Below are 20,930 nucleotides of genomic sequence, written 5' to 3' on the forward strand. Positions count from 1 at the left end.
CTTTAAATCAGAACATATTTGTTAAAATCTATGAATGACATATTTGTAAGTTGCCAGAGTATTTGATGCTTTTCTTCGGTAATGTGAAATGCTAATCTTGACTTATGGGCTCATTTCTTCTCCAGATCCATCTGTCCAACATAACAGATAACAGGTGTACAAAAATTTTTTTTGTATATCCCTGATCATTTATGGGGGGAGGGGTGAAGCTGTTTTCCGATTTTAGCATTGTGGACTGTGAAGGCAACTTTTAAGCTGTAACGTTTGAGAATTTTTGCTATTTTATCAGTAACTTTTTTTTTTTTTTTATGTAGGGAAAAGAAATAGCACCTTTACCATCATCTTGCTGCTGATTATGTACCTTCAAGGTATGATGGTCTTGTTTAAGATGTTGATTTTTTAGGAGTGTATTTTTAAAATATGTTAGTTCTTTTTGTCTTTTGTTGTCATCACAGGATATCATGAATGCCCTATCTTTGAGTGTTTTGATGGTGCCTCATGTTTGGACAGGATGGTGATGTGACATAGCATATAGATACTTTCAGGACTGGGGTAAGGTGGTACAACACTGGGCAACTCATTGCAAGGTTGGTATCGGGCAGGTTGTTCACAAGTTTCTTTAGTATGCACAAACTGTTAAATTAGGGACTTGGTTATAATGAATACCAGGGGGACCGATGAAAGTTCCTCTTTATAACCATTACTCACTATATTAGTGATGAGTTAAATCTATCTCCTATTTTTTTTATTCTCAATAACACAAGAAAAAAATAGATTAAAAAAGTATTAGAGAGAAAAAATAATATAATTAGATACTGAGATATTATTTGTATCAAATATTCTTGTACAAACTACATGCACTTAATGTGAAATACAATTTATTTCTCCATAATTAAAAACAATACTAATTAATAATAATCACAATTTCAATTGGATTTTTAAAAACTGACAATGATATTATATTGGTTTTTTAATTGATTCAGTCAACTACTGTTACATACAAAATCATCATGTCCAAATTGTTTAGCATATTTTTCCACTTGAGCTTTCAACATTGGACTGTCTATTGAGAATTCAGCATTTCTTTGTATAGTAAATCTTTGAGCAATGCTTCATTGACATTTGTAAGCTCACACTTTCTAAATTTATTTTTTTGGTTATGTTGTTTTCTAGTCCTGATATGTAACCATGTTTATTCTTCTGCAATGTCAATACTGTTGAAGAGGAAAACTTTTTACACATGTCAACATTTTTAGTGCCACGTTCTAACATTCAAATAATTTCAACTTTTTGGGAAAACTGAGAAACACTTTCTTTTAGTAGACATTTCTGATGGAAGAGTTCATTTTTAATGGACAAGGATAAAGAATAAGTATCTGGCCCATAATCTATGCAGCTGGTCATAAAAGCTAAGTCACTCTTTTCATTTTTATTGATTCCAAGAACTACTTAAGAATTTAATAATGTTTGCATAGTTATCACAATTTGTATGATATATCCTTGTAACATGCTCATTATAAGTGAGCAATTGTATGGAAATATGTATAAATTAAAATCATTGTGGCATTTTGCTCATTGCAACTGTGTTCTTGTTATTTCTGTGCTTGTTATAACAAAGTTCAACTGTACATTAAACAACTCTGCTTCAAGATGGTTTGTTTACTTTACAATATCTTTGATATTGTAAAGGGAACAATGAATCAGTTGGCTATGGAACAGGCAGTAATCCGGGAGCCATTACCTGCGAGACTTATAAAATTCTCAATTTTTCCACCGTGGGAGCAATTTGTAACTTGCTCATTCAGTGCAGTGATTAACCCTTAATTAGTCACACTTTTTTTGTTACATAATTGGTGTATGGGGCCTATATGATCCCAAAATTAAAGTTATAATACTTCTTTTCAATATTTCCCATGAAATGCTTTTATTTATTATAAGGTTGATTATGGCGAGTAAAATGAAATAAACAAATCATTAATATTGCTTTATTTTTATATTAATTATTAACATTTTTATTCAGTCTTAATTTTCCATACAATTATTGCATCTTACTGAAGACTGCTCATTGCAACAAAAGCCCAGACATTTTTTGCACTTTGACCTTATTTTACGATCCTTTTATCTTGGACATATTACATAGCAGGCCTGGGAATATCCAGAACTGCTTGATTCTGGTTATGGAACTTCTGGGAAAATACTCACGTAAGTAGTTGCATGGGGTCAGAACGCAGAAATCACTCTTTACTCCACAAGTGATTGTACCAACGACTGATTCAGCACAGGGGCAGCAAGAAACTTAGCTACTCGAAATAGCAATAAAAATTCATCATCGTCAGAAATCAAACTTGAATGACAGCTGGGGTCAAATAAATTCCGTGCAACTAAAGGTTAAGAACATGTTTTCATTTATACTGTACTGATGTCATCGTCATCATGCTTATCAAGAATTTAGGCCTCAAGTGGCCTGTTCCAGCCTTAGAAGTCATTGTTGACTTTTATACTGATGTATTTCATTAAATTATTTAATTCACATTTAATACCTGTTTAATTATTAATCCTTTTTTCACTGATAAACTTGTGTATCATTTACACTAATATATTTCATTTAATAACTTAATTTACATTGAATTTACATTTAAGTTTCTAGTGGTCCATGGTGTTTTAAAGACATTAGAGAAGTGTAATTAGTGAGTCAGATGGGTACTGATGAATTATTATGTAACCTCTGCTGGTCAAGCAAAATCAGTGGTGTGCCTGTGCATGTGTACACACACACACACACACACACACACACACACACAGTCTTGCCATAAATACTGTTACAACCCCCCCCCCCTCATGCACGTGGCCCTGAATTGTGCGAGCCCAGTTCCGTCAGTGGCACAGTCAACATTTGCGTGTTTATCAGTAGAGAGAGAGAGAGAGAGATCTAGCTGTATGAGCTAACATGCAGTGGAAAGATTATGAGAACCATGTAGCTGTAATAGCACTCAAAGTTAGAATGCAGCCACTAGTTATTTTCAACATGGCAAAAGCACGTGGGATCAGTAGGATGTTTGTGTATCGGACTATCAACCCTTTGCACTTGGTGCCTGTATGTAACAGATTAGCTCTACAGGTCTGATGCTATCTGTAAGATGAGAGACTGGTACTGGCTGCTAGCTCGGTTGCGTCATTCTATGTCATGGTCTACAGATCGAATGGCATCTCCCAGGTGATGCATGCAAATTCCTCTGTAACATGTAGGCCATATGAGAGATTACATTTCTTTTAAGGTGGCATTTAAAGGCAAGATCTCGCTCAACAATCGCACAGCATACTTGGAATAAAACGGTTTCGTACTAGTCATTCTGAGCAGTGTTTTCTAAGAATAGTGTGGTGGCAGGGATACTGTGCATTCAGGTATTCATTGTTTATGCAAGATGGATAGATTGGAAGATGAAGAAATAGTACAGGATGTTAGCAAAGGCAATTTTAGCAATTCAGGGGATAAATGGAGTTGCAACAAATCTGAAGATAATTATTCTGAAAGTGAATACCACAATGGACATGGACCAGAATAAAAAGAGCAATAGACAGGATGATAATACCTGGATAGCATGGTCTGATGCAGATGACAGATTTGACAAAATTCCATTCCTTTTGAATCCAGGATACCCACTGAGAGTGAAATCAGTCTGAAACTCCACTAGAATTGTGGCAGTTTTTTTTTTTTTTGTGTGTGTGTGTGTGTGTGTGTGTGTGTGTGTGTGTGTGTGTGTGTGTGTGTGTGTGTGTGTGTGTGTGTGTGATGAATTGATAAGACTACATTGTGGAGAAAATCAACAGGGGTATGGTGACGATAAAGTTAAAAGAAATGTGCCTTTTAGGGAATGAAGTATTTGGTCATCTTGGAATCATGTCACCAGCACAGAATTAAAGGTATTTTTGGGCGTGCTACTTAACATGGCCTTAAACCTATAATCCAGGATTATTTCAGTTCAAACTGGTTGGGCCATTGGCAATTTTTTAATGAAGTATTTCAGTACAGAGAGAGGGGTTTCAAATTTTTTGGAACCTTCATGGTGATATACCGGATAATGATAAACCAGTTAATTTAGTTTCAAAGCAACACTAGGAGAATAAAAAAATTAATATATTATTTAGAAGAAAGTTTCAAAAATTTTATATTCCTAACAAGCAGATGTCACTGGATGGGTATGCATTGGAACCATACTTTGGTGCACAAACAACTAACCTGGCAAGACACAATTTGCCTTTCACAAGCAGGATTGTTGTGCACCTGGTGACGAAGAAGAGGAACAGGGGGTGCACACTTTTACAGACAGGTGTTACATCAGTCCGCAATTGTTGTTCGAACTATATAATCTCAATATTCGTTTAACTGGAACTGTCATGACAACAAGAAAAGGGCTTCCAGAGCAGACAAAACCAAAAAATGCAAAGAAAATGAAAAAAGGCAAAAAAATTTCCATGAAGAATAATAAAATGTCAGCGATAGCTCTTGGAAAGATAAAAGATTAGTCTGCACACTGGGCACTTACTATGACAACAAATCAGAAAGTTACTCAAAGAAACAAAATTGATGGGAAATGGATTGACTGTGAAGTTGGAAAAACCGGTTCCTGTTTGTGATTATAACACATACATGGGAGGAATGGATATTACTAACCACTATGTAACCTCTTATGCTTTTGAGTGAAAAACTTCCAAGTGGTGGAGAAAATTAGTTTTTTGGTTGCTAGGCGTGTCAATCATCAATGCCTATCATTTGTACAGGCTGACTTTTCCAAATGGGAATATTCAATCAAGAATATTTAGAAAAAAAAATGATGCTGCAACTTGTGAGTAATTGGAGGAACATAAATATGAACTCCATGAAGCACATGTCTGCTGATTTGGATAGCATATTAGATAAGAGTACGATGGATGGCCAATTTCATACACTTTCGTGACTGTAGAGTGTATAGTGATAAATTAGGCAGAAAGACTACCAACTTCTGCAAATCTTGTCCTGGAAATCCAGCAATGAATCCTGGAAAATGTTTTGAGATATTCCATACTAAAAAAAAAATAGGCTGGTTGATCACTGTATTTATCTTTATGAGTTAAAAATTAAAGCTGCATTTATTTTTACATTTTGTGTGTTTTCATACCCTAAAATAGTCACACGAGACAACAAAAAGAAACACATGCATTTACAATGTAAATTCTAGAACTGGCAAAGAGTCAGACAATTTTTAAACAAAATATTTCTATTTCTGGTGTATTAATTCATTATTAATGAACTACTCAAGGGAAAAAAAAGTTTTTCCTTCTGTGATGATAAAACAATGGCCGAGCTGATGAAAATGCACAGTGCAGTAGCAAACCCAAGCTAAGCTGCCATTCTCCATTGTCATCCCAGAGAATGCAATCCAACTGTAGGGCATGGCATTGGTCATAGACATGCAATCTTAGAGGACGCTTTGAGATGCCATGCCAACGATGCTGAATATGTACAAAGGGTTAACTGTTATAATGAATATAGAAGACATAACTGACTGCCAAAGAACAGGTTGAGCATGTCTCTACCATAGTCCTATGAGAATACAGAAAGCAATATCATGAGAGATGAACGTTTCACAGATAGCAATCTCACAACTAACTGATGACCCTGCAATGACAGCCTATTATCGTTCAACTGGACACGCCCTAACACCACAACCTATGGAGCAGAAGGTGATAAAATCAAAGGCACTTCTTTCACAGTACGTGAATAACAGACACAGAGATATCCTCTTCAGAAATGAGAAGGTTTTCATCATCGAAGAGTTATTTAATGGCCAAAACAATTGGGTATATGACTAAGAAGGTCACACATAGAAACTGCCATAGCAAGCAGGATTCAGAAGTCATCACCCTGCATCAGTGATGGTTTGGTGGTGGGAGAGGGGGTGATGAATCAGGATGCATTACCTCCTCCCCAACCAAATTGCATTTCTGCAAGAAAGGGGTCAAAACGTCTGCCAAAGTGTATCAATATACCCAGTGGCATAGCTAGAGCTGTTGCTGCTAGGGGCAGTCCCTTAGTTTTCTGTCCCTTTCAATACACACCAAAAATATTACAAAAAGTCAAAACGACGTATAGGGAAATAAATTAAAACAGTATATTTATTTTTGAAGTAAAATTTTAATTTCAGCATTCTAAAATGTTATTTTTCTTGCTTTTCTGTTAGCAAAATCGATGACATTGGCAAAGTCCTCTCACAACTAGCAACACTTACAGCAATTGTGAGGAAAATTTGCAGTAGCATTACAATATTTGGAACTGAGTTCGTGAGACCATATTTTAGAATTAACTGCAAAAGTTCAAAAAGGTTCAAAGTGCCGCCCAGGGCAGATCCCTGCCCCAGCTACGCCACTGAATATACCATGATGAAACCTGTATTACAGGCCCTTGAACACAGTAGGCTGTGGACCTTCCAACAGGATTCGGCCCCTGCACACAAGGCAAGGATCCCACAACAATGATTGGAGGCAAATGTGTCCGAACACATATCACTATCTGATTGGCCATCTGTAAGTCCTGATCTGAATCTACTGAATTTCAAATTGTGGTCAAAGCTTGAGAGAGTAGCCTGCATGAAACAACATCATAGCATTGCCAGCCTGAAGGTGGATTGGCGTGAGCAGTGGTATGGATGCTGTGCATTCCATCATTGATATGTGGCCCTCACAGACTTTGGGCGTGCATGAAGGCGAAAGGGGGGACTTTTCAAACAAGGAGTGCTGCTATATGCATGTGGTTTGTATGTGCTGAAAGCTGCAAATGATTTACTGATAGATTTAAGGTTTATGTGCTGTTCAAGTTGTATTAGTATTTATGGCTAGACTAGGTGTGTGTATATATGTACATTAGTAGTAATAAATAAATATATCTATTTATTTATAAGAATATAATAAATACTGAACCATTAACTGGAGCAGACGATTACAAATAAAACCCCTGAGTCTTGTGATTACTGGTGTTTTTCAAATCAGAAAAACACCACTCATTTTGGAATTTCTATGAAGAGTATTAATCATTATGAAGGAAAAAATGAAAATAAAAAATATCTTAATCTTACTTGGATTAACATTAAGAATAAAATTCCACTATTCAAATTTAATGACAGGCAGGTAAAAAGCATAATAAATGGAGTAAGAGTTCATATTAATAAATTTTAAATTTGTTTACAAATATGCATTCAAATACAAGATGATATCAAAATGTTTCGAGACTAGGTTTGTAACGCGCTAACACAAAGCTGCACGCACAGTCACAGGGAGCACCTACCTTTATAAGTCTGTGTGCCAAAAGACATCATCCTGTGTAGATTGGGAGCTGTGCAACAGATGCTATTCTGACCACCTGCGTTACCACATCTACAATTTCATCATGGACAGCAAGTTAGAACAAAGAGCAAACATAAAATTCTGCATGAAACTGGGCAAATCTGCCACAGAGATGTTTGACATGATTCGACAAGTTTACGACGATGCTGCAACGAGTCATTCAAGGTGTTTTAAGTGGCATGTGTGCTTCAAGAGCAGAAGAACATCACTGGAAGATGGTGAGAGATCAGGAAGACCTTCAATGAGCTCATCCCAGAAAATGTCGAAACCATTGGGCAACTTGTGCATGAGGATCTTCGGAGAACACTCCACAACACTGCTGCCATTGTCGGTGTGTCATATGGAACACTCCAGGCAATCCTCACATGTGATTTGAACATGCACCATGTTGCTGCCAAGCTCGTCCCCAGGCTGCTGACCCAGAAGGAATACTGCGCCGAAGTCTGCCAAGAACTCCATCAGTATGCCATGGATGACCCATCCTTCATGTCGAGGTTCATTACCGGTGACAAAGCTTGGGTGTACAGGCACGACCCTGAGAGAGCAACAGTCTTCAGAGTGGAAGAGCTCATCATCTTCATGACCGAAAAAGGCAAGGTCCGCAGCTCGACCAAGTGCATGCTCATCGTCTTTTTCGACATTCGTGGCATTGTGCATCGAGAATTAGTCCTCAGGGGCCAGATTGTCAATAGCGAGTTCTACTGCTAGGTTTTAAGTGTCTGAGGGAGGACATTTGGCAAAAGCGACCAGATCTGTGATGCGCGAAAAACTGGATGCTCCACGACGACAATGCACCCTGTCACCGAGCTCTCCTCACATGCGAGTTTCTCGCCAGAAACAACATGAACTCACTTCCGCACCCATCCTACTCGCCGGATTTGGCTCCTGCAGACTTCGCCCTCTTCCCGAAGATGAAGATCCAGCTCAAAGGTCACTGTTTTGACACATTGCAGAGATCCAGTGTAAATCGCAGAAGGTGCTTGACATGCTTCAAAAAGAAGACTTCCAGGACACATTCCAGAAGTGGCAAGAATGCTGGGAGCGCTGTATTGATATGCAAGGGCAGCATTTTGAAGGTGATAGTGTGTAAACGTAGATAAATAAAGTAATTTCTCATAAACAGAGCTAGTCTCGAAACTTTTTGATACCACCTCGTATAATATGATTAATTTTAAATGGTTATTTAATTTTTCTTATGATTACAACCAATAACTATGATTACTAGTAAACTCAAGTGTAGCCTGAGGTGGAACTCAGCTCCAGTGAAATGGTCAAAAGACTGGAAGATCAGATATCATGTAATACATTATTATAATGCAAGAAATGCAGCAGCAAAAAATTTCCAAACTTTACTATGGCCACCATTTTACTGATCACTTTTGCAACCCTTGAAAAAGTCCTTAGTATAAAATAGGATGTAATGAAAGATATACGTCAAAGAAAATGCACTCTGAATAAGTCGATTATCAGGAGGACAACCTACCCAAACTGGATTAATAAACTTTTAATAACTTAACTGATCATTCATCAGTGACAAAACGAAAAACATTCTCAAAAAGTTTATTATATATGCTGTTCTTCCAACTTATGAAGAAAAGATAATTATATAAACCAATTTTGTTAAGGAAGAAAACATTTCTTCTTTTCAACACTAGCAGCATAAGTAACCAAAATTCACTTAAATATAATTCATTTAATTAAATGAATATCTAATATTTCTAATACTTCAAATCTTTAGGTGGCAGATGATGTAGGGTGGTGGTCTCATGTAGGACTATCACCACCACACTATTAACCTAGAAGTATAAAATGAAAAAGAAATAACAAATTTCATTTCTAGTGTATGATTTCTGAATAATCTAATCTATTCCATTATAAATTATACATGTTTTTGGTCGTAAAATGTTACAAAATATGACTTATTGTTAAACTGACCATAGATTTTTAATTCATATAATATTGCCTACCAGTTTCGCTAGTAACTGACTAGCTTTTTCAAGGCTTGCACAGTACAAAAAAATGATAAATGCAGAAAAGGTTTAAGAATACAAAAAAACGTTAGTACCTGTTAGGTAGCTAAGGTAACACGTTCGCGTGAAATTTCTACTCAGTATTATGAACACACGTTATGTGCAAACGCGTAATATGATTATTCACGTACTGTAGTTCTGATGAACTGAGAGAATTAATTAGATTTTTCCAAGTATCATTTAGTATGGCCCCTTGATTTCTGTTTAGGTTGCTGCTTGTACATAGAACTACTGCTGCTTCTTTAAATAATCGATGTCTGTAATCTTCGTCTACGTAGGGCATAGAGCTGTTATTCCAGTCTATGTGTGGTTCGAAATTGAAAAGTGACGTGCTAACCCGGAGGTGATCGTTCTGTTGTGATTAACATCACCAACATGTTCTTTCTGTCTTATTTCCAGGCTTCTCGAAGTTTGTCCAATGTAGGAAAGACCGCACGTGCAAAAGTCAGTTACTAACGAAACCGGTAGGCAATATTGTATGAACATACGTACGAATTAAAAATCTATGATCAGTTTAACAATAAGTCTTATATTTTCTAATCTATTCCACTTAAAGAAATTTTTGTGAGTAGGATTGTCATTTAAAAAAAAAATTCAGGCTTAAGTGATCAATAAGTATAATGACGAAAGCTTATTAGTACATCACTCAGACAATAAGAAAAGAAACCATGCAAGAATGAAGGCAGGTGAGGAAAAAAAAACTTATTTAACATAGCAATGAACACAATTTACATTTCATCAGTCACTTAGTAAAACCAAAAAGAACACTAGCATGGAAGACAAAGTAAAATATTAGAAGTTAAACATTCTATAAACATTGAATATTAAATCAATAAAAACATAATAAACCGCACTAACCTGTTCATTTGTAGTCCTTCCTCTAGATACTAAAACAACATGAAACCCAGTAAGGCCTAAGATAGGTATGAAGAGTAATGTGATAATAATTACTATAACCATACTAAAACAAAATTAAGAAATTTAACTGTGGCAGGAAAACTTGTGATTTTTATATACATGAACATAAAATTTATCTCGAAAATAAAGCATCAAAGTCTGCATTCAAGGGCAATTTCATTATTTACAGTATTTAAGATTTGATATGCACAATATGAACTAGCATATGAATATTACTCAGAATACTTCTTTAGCAACTCTATAGTATGCTCATGCTGATTTATTTTAATTTATTATTTTTTTGATGCAGCAGATTAATACTGCATGGTAACAATGTTTGATAAGAATACACTATTCAGATCCAGTACTTTATATCATCAGCTATGCTTCATAATGCCTGAAAAATGTATATAGCACTTAGTCCAAGTAATAATTTTTAAATAAAGAAACTGAATGTTTCAATATTCAATGGTTCTAGATCAATGTTAAACAGAACACCACTACAGTTAAGATCCAACTGAATGTGCATGCAATTGGCTCGATAAGTTTCTCAAAGTTTCAATTCCACTAACTTTCGATTTAAATGGAATGATATGTCATCACTTTAAGGTGACAGCTAGTAAGAACAATAGTAGCGTTAAATTGTGATTGATAAAATTCCTAAGAGAATTTATTCTTTCATAATTTAACAAGTAAAGAACCTATAATAGAAAACTTGCTTGAATCTAAGAGTGTAAACTACATATATGTGAACAAAATTGTATATATTAAACAAAAGGATAATAACTGTGAAAATGCATAAGAAAGAAGTGTTATTCCATTATGTAGAAAGATTACTTAAGCTAGTTAAATATTGGCAGTAAAATTCTAGAGAAAAAGAACGTTATAGTATGATTAAAGCAGTATACCATTTCTAGGAATTAGATAGACAAAGCTTAGATGAATGACTCACAATATTTAACGATAATTGTAGCGTAATCCAAGGCCAAGAGCACAGGATCAAAGGAAGTTGCCGCAAGCATATCGTGTGCACATGATAAGTAGGCAGAAAAGAAGAAATCCTCTGCCGAGAGATATCGCATTGAGCACTATCGATGAGTCGGGGGGAAAGAGATTACGGAAGGTGCCGAGATATAAAAGAGTTAGGACCCCCCCAGGGCTTTTTCCCTGGTGGTTTTGGTGTACGGACTTCATGAGTGGAGGGACAGTTCGAGAGCGTGAGGGAAAATCTTTGCCCTGATGCCTAGCAGATGGAAACGGTAGATGACGCATATCCACAGGAAAGGTTATGCATTGCAAGGTCTGAGTTGAATCACACTACTCCAGAAGAAAAGGGTAGTCTGCATAGAGGCCTCAGAATCTAGGTAAAAAGGCAACATGTGCATAAGAGTGACTTTGCTCAAGAATCCTATTAAAAGGAAGGCATAACCGACTGAAACGAATGGGCCAGCATATAATCGAGGAGTTCCAGGTACCAATCCCAGCACAAAAAAAATCAATTTGAGGGTCAAAGGACGAGTAAAGAGAGGAACAAGCACAGGAATTAACTATAATACGGTATCGTGAAATTTTATTGTTAAATAGTGTAAATGAATGATATGTGAATCAAGATCTATGGACTTAACAAAGATAAAACTTAAGACTTTAGCAAATTATAAGTTGTGAAAGTAGACAAATGTAACTTAAAGAGTGATAACCTTAGGATGTGTGTACTAGGTTTTAATTAAGAGAGTTATGAGGATCTTATGTGTAAAGTGATATAGAACAGCTCTATTGTTAATCCTATGTGAGTTACGAGAATTTACTGTTCGTATTTGATAACTATGATAGCACATAAATTTGTAGTTTAGAAATGATCTTTCTCAGACTTCCATGAATTGTATATATGTTAGAATGTTAAATAAATCTTTTGCTTACTCTGATTCAGTTGTTTGTTAGTATTATCCGATGCACCACTTGCTAAATATGCGAACCTAAGCGGGATATTTGAGTTGTGTGTCTATGGTCACGATTGCACAGTTGTTAGTCACTGAGGTATAGCTGGGTGTTCACTTCTTGTTTAAGATTTTTTCCTTTAAACTAATTGTCCTAAGTGGCACAGCAAAAACAAATAAATGTCTTAGGATTTTATGAGAAGAAGAACCTCAGAAGCTTTGTTGCATTTGGATTTTGGCTCTACCCCAGGGCAATTCTCTTTGTACTTAGATAGTACAAAGTGACACCAAGGGGACGAATAAACGTAAAGAGCATAGATATCAAAGTTATTAAGAAAAGGTGACACAACAGTAGTGATTATGTCTGCTCATGACCTCTGGGATATTACTACATATAGGATATTATGATAGTACTAGATGAAAAAGTTACTCCATCACTAACTTTCCTCCAGATTAATCTTTATCTATCAAGATCTTAGTTTTCCCCTGGGTCTTTTTCTTGCCATCCTGGCAAAGAACACGTGTTTTGCTAACCTATCCCCTCTCTCATTCTGTTTAAGTGACCATATCACCCAAGATTGGCTTTTTTTTTTAACACATTCCCAAATGCTAACAATGTCATATTCTTATCTAATATTCTCATTTTTAATATGATACTGCCATTCTTCTTCATGGACTCCACCATAGCTTAGTCCTAAATAAAGTCTCTCTCTCAATACTATCATAGAATGGATGTAGCAGTTCACTCAACAGTGCGTTTGTGGTTACGCCTTCCTCACAATGTGTCATTAGCATTTTCTCATGCCACTGTAAACCATGAAGAGCTTGGAATTCCCTCATTGTGATGATTAGTACCTACATTATGTCTATCCAGATTACAAAAATTTTATATCTCCACCTCAAAAGTACCTTTTGCTGCCTTTAGGATTTCATGTATTAAGGATGATTGTGGATGGGTGCCTGATGAAAAGGATACAGATTACAACTGCTTTGGCTGAACAAAGGAGATGGGCTTCCTTGAATCCCCAGGTCTGGAGTTGGATAGCACAGGATATTGCCTTGAGGCCTAGGTCTCTTCTGGTCCTACATGTGAGACCATAGTATGTATCACTATTTCAGTGCAAAGTTAGAAAATAAATAAATCTACAATCTCTAGCAACGGTCTCACAGTGGGCAATGAAATTCTTTTCCAATTTAAATTTATAACAAGCACCCATGCCCATAGCAGGATTTGAACCTGCAGCCTGTTAATTGGAGAGTGAATACTCTAACCACTCAGTCAACCAGGCCAGCAAATATGTATACAGCTCGTATACTATTATACACTATGCTAGCTGTATACTAACTGTATAGTATTACCAAATATGGTAATAGTATACAGCTAGTTTAATGGTTTCACTAATTTCTCTTATTCCATATAAATTTATTCAGTTGACCAGCTTTGGTCAACTGAATAAATTTCTACATTAAAATTGTGCCTAAATAGCTGAAATATTTACTTGTTCTATAGGCTCTCCATTCAGGATGCAGTTGACGCTTTCAATGTTTCTAACTATTTTCACTGCCTGTCTTTTTTATGGCTGATTTTCATACTAAATTTATTACAGCAGTTATTCAATTTAACCGGGAAATCCTACAAACTTCTGCTGCATTTATTTAGAAGTATAACATCATCTGCATAAAACAAAGAGCTGAGATTAACACCTCCATTTTTCATATCAAGTTTAATCCATTTTTCTTCACAATGTGATCCATATACAAGGATGGTCTGTAAAGTTCTCGGCCTAGCAATGAAAAAAAACAAATTTATAAATTCAAAATTATTTTTATTTTTCAACATAATCTCCCTTAAAACTAATACATTTATTCCAGCGATGCTCCAGCGTCATTATCCTGTCCCTGTAGTGGTTCTCAGTAAGATCTGCAAAATACCTCTCTACAGCTGCAATCACCCTCTTGATTCGAAGAAAAACGCTGAACAGCAAGAAAGAGTTTTAGTTTTCGGAAGAGATAAAAGTCAGAGGGAGCCAAATCTGGGGAATAAGGTGGAAGTTCCAACAATTCATAGTACAGATACCTTAATTTTCCCATTGCCAAAACACCTTCGTGGGTAGGTGCATTGTCCTGATGAAAGATGATTTTTTTCTTCTGCAAACCGGATCTTTTCTCACGAATATTTTTGTCTAGTCTGGTTAAAAGATCAGAATAATATTCCCTGGTTATTGTTTTACCCTTTTCAAGATAATTAATAAACAAAATGCCTTTAGCATCCCAAAACACCTTTCCTGCTGACGGAATCGACTTTGTCTTCTTTGGCACTGAACAACTGGCTTCTGTCCACTGTTTTGACTGCTGTTTGGATTCTGGTGTGTAATGGTGAATCCAAGTCTCATCCATAGTAATAAATCAATGCACAAAATCAGTTTTATTCCTGTTAAAACACTCCAAGCACTGGCCAGAGATTTTCAATGAAGTGCATTTTTGATCTGCTGTGAGCAAGCATGGCACCCATTTTGTGTAAAGCTTTTTCATTTGAAATTCTTCATGCAAAATATATCCTACATGTTCTTTTGAAATGCCTAGTCCCAGTAATTTCATGCACTTTGACTCGCCGGTCATGCAATACCATATCATGCACTTGATCAATGATTTCTGGTGTTGTTATACTTTTTTGGATGTCCTTTGTTGTTATACTTTTTGGACATCCGAAAGGTATAACTGTTGTTATATCTTTTGGACCTCTTGACTTAAATGTGGCCATACCAGCCTTGAAGATGATCCTTTGATCATCTTCAAGGCTGGTACGGCTACGTTTAAATCAGCAGCCCATTTCTTAATTGTCGAAAATGAAGGAGAAGTGTGCTCATAAACTTTTATGAACTTTGAATGAATTTCTTTTGGCATTAAACCTTTTTTTACAAAGAATTTTATAACCGCACAATACTCAATTTTATCCATTTCAAAGGATACAGACAACACTTTTGCTTCAGACAGCTGTATAAAACAAAATACTCGATAGAATGACTTGCAATTTCACATAGATGCTTATGACAGATGTACCAACTTAGAAAAAAAAATCGTGCTGATAGTGTTACCATCTATGGTCGAGAACTTTTCAGACTACCTACATAGATGATGAATAACAGTGGGGATGATGTGTACCCTTGTTTCACACCTGACTTAACATCAAACCATCTTCCTGTACATACTTTAATTATAACTGTTGACTTACAGCTGAAATATAAACTGTGTTGCTCAATATAACGTCCCATTTACACCATAACTGCAGCATTTTGAAACAGCTTTTCTGTTGGCAACTTGTCGTTACCATTTCCAGATCTACACAATTTAAACATAGATCCTTGTATATTCCCATGATTTCTCAACTAATTTTCTTCAAGTGAAATCTGATCCTGACAACCCCTATTCGGCCTCAAGCAAGCTTATTCTTCTCCAAGCTTCCGTTCGAAATTTTTGTTGTCTTTTTTTCATATATACTTGAGAAAAATTTCAGTTTTCTGCAACCTTCAAATGAATCAATTGGCCAATTTCTTTCTGTCAACTCTGGATAAACAGGCTCCATTATCTCTCCCAAATACAAGTTTGATTTTGTGTGAGCAGAAGCCACATATTTTAACCAAACTGACAATATGCAAAAAGATGGCAGAAATCAGAAATACAATCACCTCTAAAACTTACAGACTGGCACAGAATGGAGATGACACACAAGCCTTAGTTCTAGAATATTTATTCAATAAAAGTGTGAAAACATTTATAAACTATACTTCACTTGTCATAACTTACCTGATAGTGTTTACTTCACTAAGAAAATAATGACATTTATAAATTGTCTGTTATTCTTGATAATTAGTATTAAATCATTTATAAAAATTAAGTGGATATTAGATCCAGCATTATTTCAAAGCCGAATGTAGAAACTATGAAAGTTTCTTAAAAGTAAGTTGACCAGAGAGCTTACGGGAATACACCCGCTGACATTTACGAGTCGCCCTAGCACAGACCACCTTAGAAAACAAGTGCGCTGTCCAGGAGTGCATATATTCACTTTCTAATTTGGTCCATTTTTTAGGTTTCACTGGCCTGACAGCTGTTTCGAACTGGTTGGTTCATCTTCTGAGACCAGGTAGAAACCTTAAGAGAGCAAAAACCCTATATTATGGAACTTGAAACATCGGGAGGTGCATTTTTCATAAGCTAACTCTCAGCTGGTGCATAAAAGTATTTACTAAAATAAAGAGTCAAAAGGCTTCACTTCGGCAATGCAAAATTTATAAAAATCAAGTAGATATTAGATCCAGCATTATTTCAAAGCCGAACGTAGAAACTATGAAAGTTTCATTAGTGACGTGATTGTGAAGTGGAAACATGAAGGCACAACAAAACCACAGTCTGGCAGGCCGTGTTTAATGACAGGGACCATTGAGCGTTGAAGAAGGTGGTTTGTGGAAATCGCCAGACATCGAGTGAAACAATCACCCGGAAGTTCTGTAGTGCTACAAACTGTCATAAATTGTGCATCGAGAGTTAAGAGGAATGGGGGTTCCATGGTCGAGCAGCTGCACTTAAACCAAATATTTCTCCTGTGAACGCTAAGCAGTGCCTGCAGTGGTGTAAAGAGCGATGCCATTGGACAACTGGAAATGTGATTTGGAGTGATAAATCATGCTTTATCATGTGGCAGTCGAATGGAAGAGTCTGGGTGTGGCAAATGCCTGGAGAACAATTCCTGCAAGCATGTGTAGTGGAAACAGTGAAATTTGGAGGTGGCGGCATTACAGTGTGGGGTGTTTTTCATGGAATGGACTTGGCCCTTTCATACCACTACACGGAAATCTAAATGTGAAAGGGTAAAAGGACATTTTAACCCATTGCGTACTGTCTACAGTAGATCAATTCAGTGATGACTACTGTCTGTATGAGCATGACAATGCTACCTGTTATAAAGCAAGGTCTGGGAGGGAATGGTTTGTGGACAGTACCATTCCAGAGCCCTGACCTGAATCCCATAGAACACCTTTGGGATGAATTAGAATGCAGACTTCACTCCAGACACCAACTGCTCTGGCTACAGCTCTTCAGGAAGAATGGACTGCCATTTCTCCAGCGACATTCCGACACTGGTAGAAAGTCTCCCCAGCAGAGAAGCAAAGGGTGGACCCACCTCGTATTAATGTCCACTACTGGAAAGTGTGTCACAGGGAAAGTCTGATTACAGTTTCGAGTAGGTGTCTGGATACTTTTGATCAGATGGTGTACTTCTTTTCAAGTTCCCAATGGTGTTCAGCATAGTAACAGTTGCCATGCAATAGAAAAGTAACCATATCCAAAATCTGCTTGCAAAAATAGGATCTAGTGTTACTTCTACCCAAGGCTACAGGAGTGCCAAATTTAAGGCTATACTCCCAAAGATACAGTGAAACTAAGTTCTAATAAGAGTAAATTACAACACTATATGCAAAATAAAACATCGGCGATATTAAAACTTGAGCTTTTTCTTGGCTTTATTCGTTGACCAGATATTTGTAAATTATATACAAGAATTGTCTACAAGTTTCACCAGCTATTCTGTCTGGCTTCTTCGGGACAAGTATAATGGTACAAACTAACATTTGCTAAAAAAAAAAGAATGGAGTAACACAGTCAAATAAATTAAAACTGACGCGTAACATCATAAGCATGGAATGTGGTGTGTCAGTCATTGCTTATTGAGCGCGTTATATAGTTTTTAGCGAAATGAAATTCTGGTAAGCTGCGTGTACTTATTAGGCTTTTCCAGATGTCTTTCAGAATCATTTCTTCATTTCTGTTTAGATTTTCTCCAGAGCAGAGTTGCTCTCAAACCTGTCAAGAAAACATGCCACACCAAAGGACATTAATGCCTTCTTCAAATACACCGGTGTATATGACATCCCATGTTCCTGTGGATTAAATTACATAGGGCAAACATCAAGAAGCCTGGAAATTCGAAAAAAAGAACAGGTAGGGGACGTGAACAACAGAACAGATACTTCAGGATTAGCTCATCACTTCTCGATCTCTAACCACACCATCGATTGGGATAACAGCTCCATGCCGTATATAGAAGATTTTCGATGTAGAAACTTCAAAGAAGACACAGTTGTACTCCGCTCTGGAGAAAATCTAAACAGAAATCAAGGAATGATTCTGAAAGACATCTGGAAAAGCCTAATAAGTTCACTCAGCTTACCAGAATTTCATTTCGCTAAAAACTATATAACGAGCTCAATAAACAATAACTGATACACCACGTTCCATGCTTATGATGTTACATATAAATTTTAATTTATTGGACTGTGTTATTCCATTCTTTTTACTAGCAAATGTTAGTTTGTACTGTTATGCATGTCCTGAAGAAGCTAGACAGAATAGCTGGTAAAACTTGTAAACAATTCTTGTATATAATTTACAAATATCTGATCGATGAATAAAGCCAAGAAAATATCAGAGAATTATGTTACATAAATGTTAGCGTAAGAGATGTAGGAAACTTGCTCACTAAACACTTTGCAGAAGGAAGAAATCAAAGGACATATTCTGTTTTGTCATCATCATAATCATCAAATTCCTGGCATGTACCCTCAAGGGATGTACAGTATACGATAGTACTACATGAAAAATTTACATCATTGCTAACTTCCTATCAACAGGAATGTATGTAGTTAGCAACGATGTAAATTTTTGTGAAGACTGCAGGATTATCAGATCATATATTTCTATCTTCTAAAGCACTTTTCACCATACCAATCCACCTATATCTTGGTCTTCCTCTGGGTCTTTTCCTGCCAACCTGGCAGAGAACCCTTGTTTTCCTAATCTTTCCTCTCCCATTCTGTTTAAGTGACCACACAACTGAGATTAGCTTTGCTAACCATTGTTAGCAGAGCTTGACATGCTAACAATGTCAAGTTCTTTCCTAACATCCTCGTTTTTAATATTATTATTATTGGACCTCCAGGTGTCTAAAGACTCATCGAGGAAGGACACCTATTCTACAGCTCTCTATCCACCAACTACAACTAACCGCAACTATACCAACGGCATCTACTGCCCACCACTACAACTATTATTTCCACAGACAACCACAACATCCATGCCCACGGAGAGATTCAAACCCGCAACCTTTTGGCTGGAAAGTGGTTATGCTAACCAATATCATATTGCCATCTTTCATGCCCCTAATCTTTCTCAGGGCTCTCACATCTGTGGTCTCTAGTTCAAATCAATTTCATAATGAAATTGGTTTGAACACTGTCTTGTATACAGTGTTCAAATTCAGTTTTTTTTTTTTTTAATTGGTGATAAGTGCTTAAAGCATTTACATTTGGTACTATGGAAAACCAAGGGCAAACTCTTTTTCTTCAGCAAATCAGTACAATGAAGACTTAAATAAGTTCATAATTTATTTATTTTATTTTATGCAACAGAAAAACAAAATTTGCTCTTTTGAAAGTTTTTGTGTACTATGAAATACTTAAAATATACATAATTGATACAAAATTAACATCTAAATTTTATTCAAAGATAAAACTAAATAAACTTCAGAATTACTGTTGTTGCTTTAGAGTGATTGCTTGGATGTGGATATGGCTGGATACACAAACGAATATCTCATTTCATACTAACTTTAATGATTAATAATAAATTTAAGGATACGTAACAATTGTGTCTCGCTCCTGGAGTTTATCACGATGATCCAAGATGAAAAGAATACACAAAGAAAATATTGAGATCATGTGAATACTAAGAAATACAAGAAAAAGGAAAAAATAGCGATAATTTCTTCGGCCAATACAGTTGTTCACCCAAGGACAATGATGATCAAATGTCTGAAATAAAGAACTTGGTTAGAAACAAAAATAAATAATATGTTAAATAAGGAATAAGAAAATTTCACAAATGGAAACAATTCAATATGCTTAGTTATTTACATTTCTAAGGAATTTCTCAAAACAGTTCCTAATTATATATATATGGGAGAAGATTTATGAACTTATATTAGACATTTAATGGAATGAATTAAACAATAGTCAATGCCTCTGTAACATAAACATACAACAACAAAAAAAAAGTTTCATGTGTGTTTGTAACTTAGTAGACTAGTATCAATAGCCTCCTCAGCATACAAGATACTAGGCATTCTCTTGTGTTCAAAAGTATATTTTACACCCAACCAACTCCAACTATATACAAATCCCAAATTTGCCCATGCCTAAAATACTGCTCACACGTTTGAGGCAGTGCACCTAAAACTTCTCTTAACATCTTTGATGCTGTCCAAAGGCGAGCAATTAGACCCACTGATGATCCCTCTCTTACAGATCCAGTATTTCAGCACTGGTCTATTCTACAGGTACTTCCATTGTTGATGCTCCAGTGAATTGGCAACTATCATTTCTCTGCTTTCAGTTGCACCAATTAATACACGAGCAGCAGCTGCCAAGCATCCCTTTACCGTGCAACTGCAACGAACCCACTTCTCCTCCTGCTCTTTTATTCTGTCCATCTGTTCTCTGAAACGGCCTTACTCATTAAGTATTCCCAAACAATTACAACTTGCACCTCTTAAAAAAAACATCAATAAACTTATATCTCAGTCCTTGTTTGTCCCCCCCCCCACAGCACTGATGTGCTTATAGGTCTCTTGACCTCT

The 20,930-nt window shown here is 36.2% G+C and overlaps 1 protein-coding gene across 1 annotated transcript in view; it reads right to left on the reverse strand.

The window, feature by feature from the left end:
- The window catches only part of LOC150094103 (uncharacterized), a 148,316-nt gene that overhangs the window by 31,402 nt on the left and 95,984 nt on the right, over positions 1 to 20,930 (reverse strand). The window contains exons 4-5 of the mRNA XM_090412396.1: positions 19,934 to 20,106; positions 10,266 to 10,368 (exon numbers count right to left, since the gene is read on the reverse strand). Of these exons, the coding sequence (XP_090268522.1) occupies positions 10,266 to 10,368; positions 19,934 to 20,106 (276 nt within the window). The remainder of the gene's footprint in view (positions 1 to 10,265; positions 10,369 to 19,933; positions 20,107 to 20,930) is intronic.

Source organism: Typopeltis vanoorti, chromosome 22 (assembly GCF_054136105.1).
Source record: "Typopeltis vanoorti isolate ZY-2024b chromosome 22, IOZ_Tvanoo_1.0, whole genome shotgun sequence".
NCBI lineage: Eukaryota > Metazoa > Arthropoda > Arachnida > Uropygi > Thelyphonidae > Typopeltis > Typopeltis vanoorti.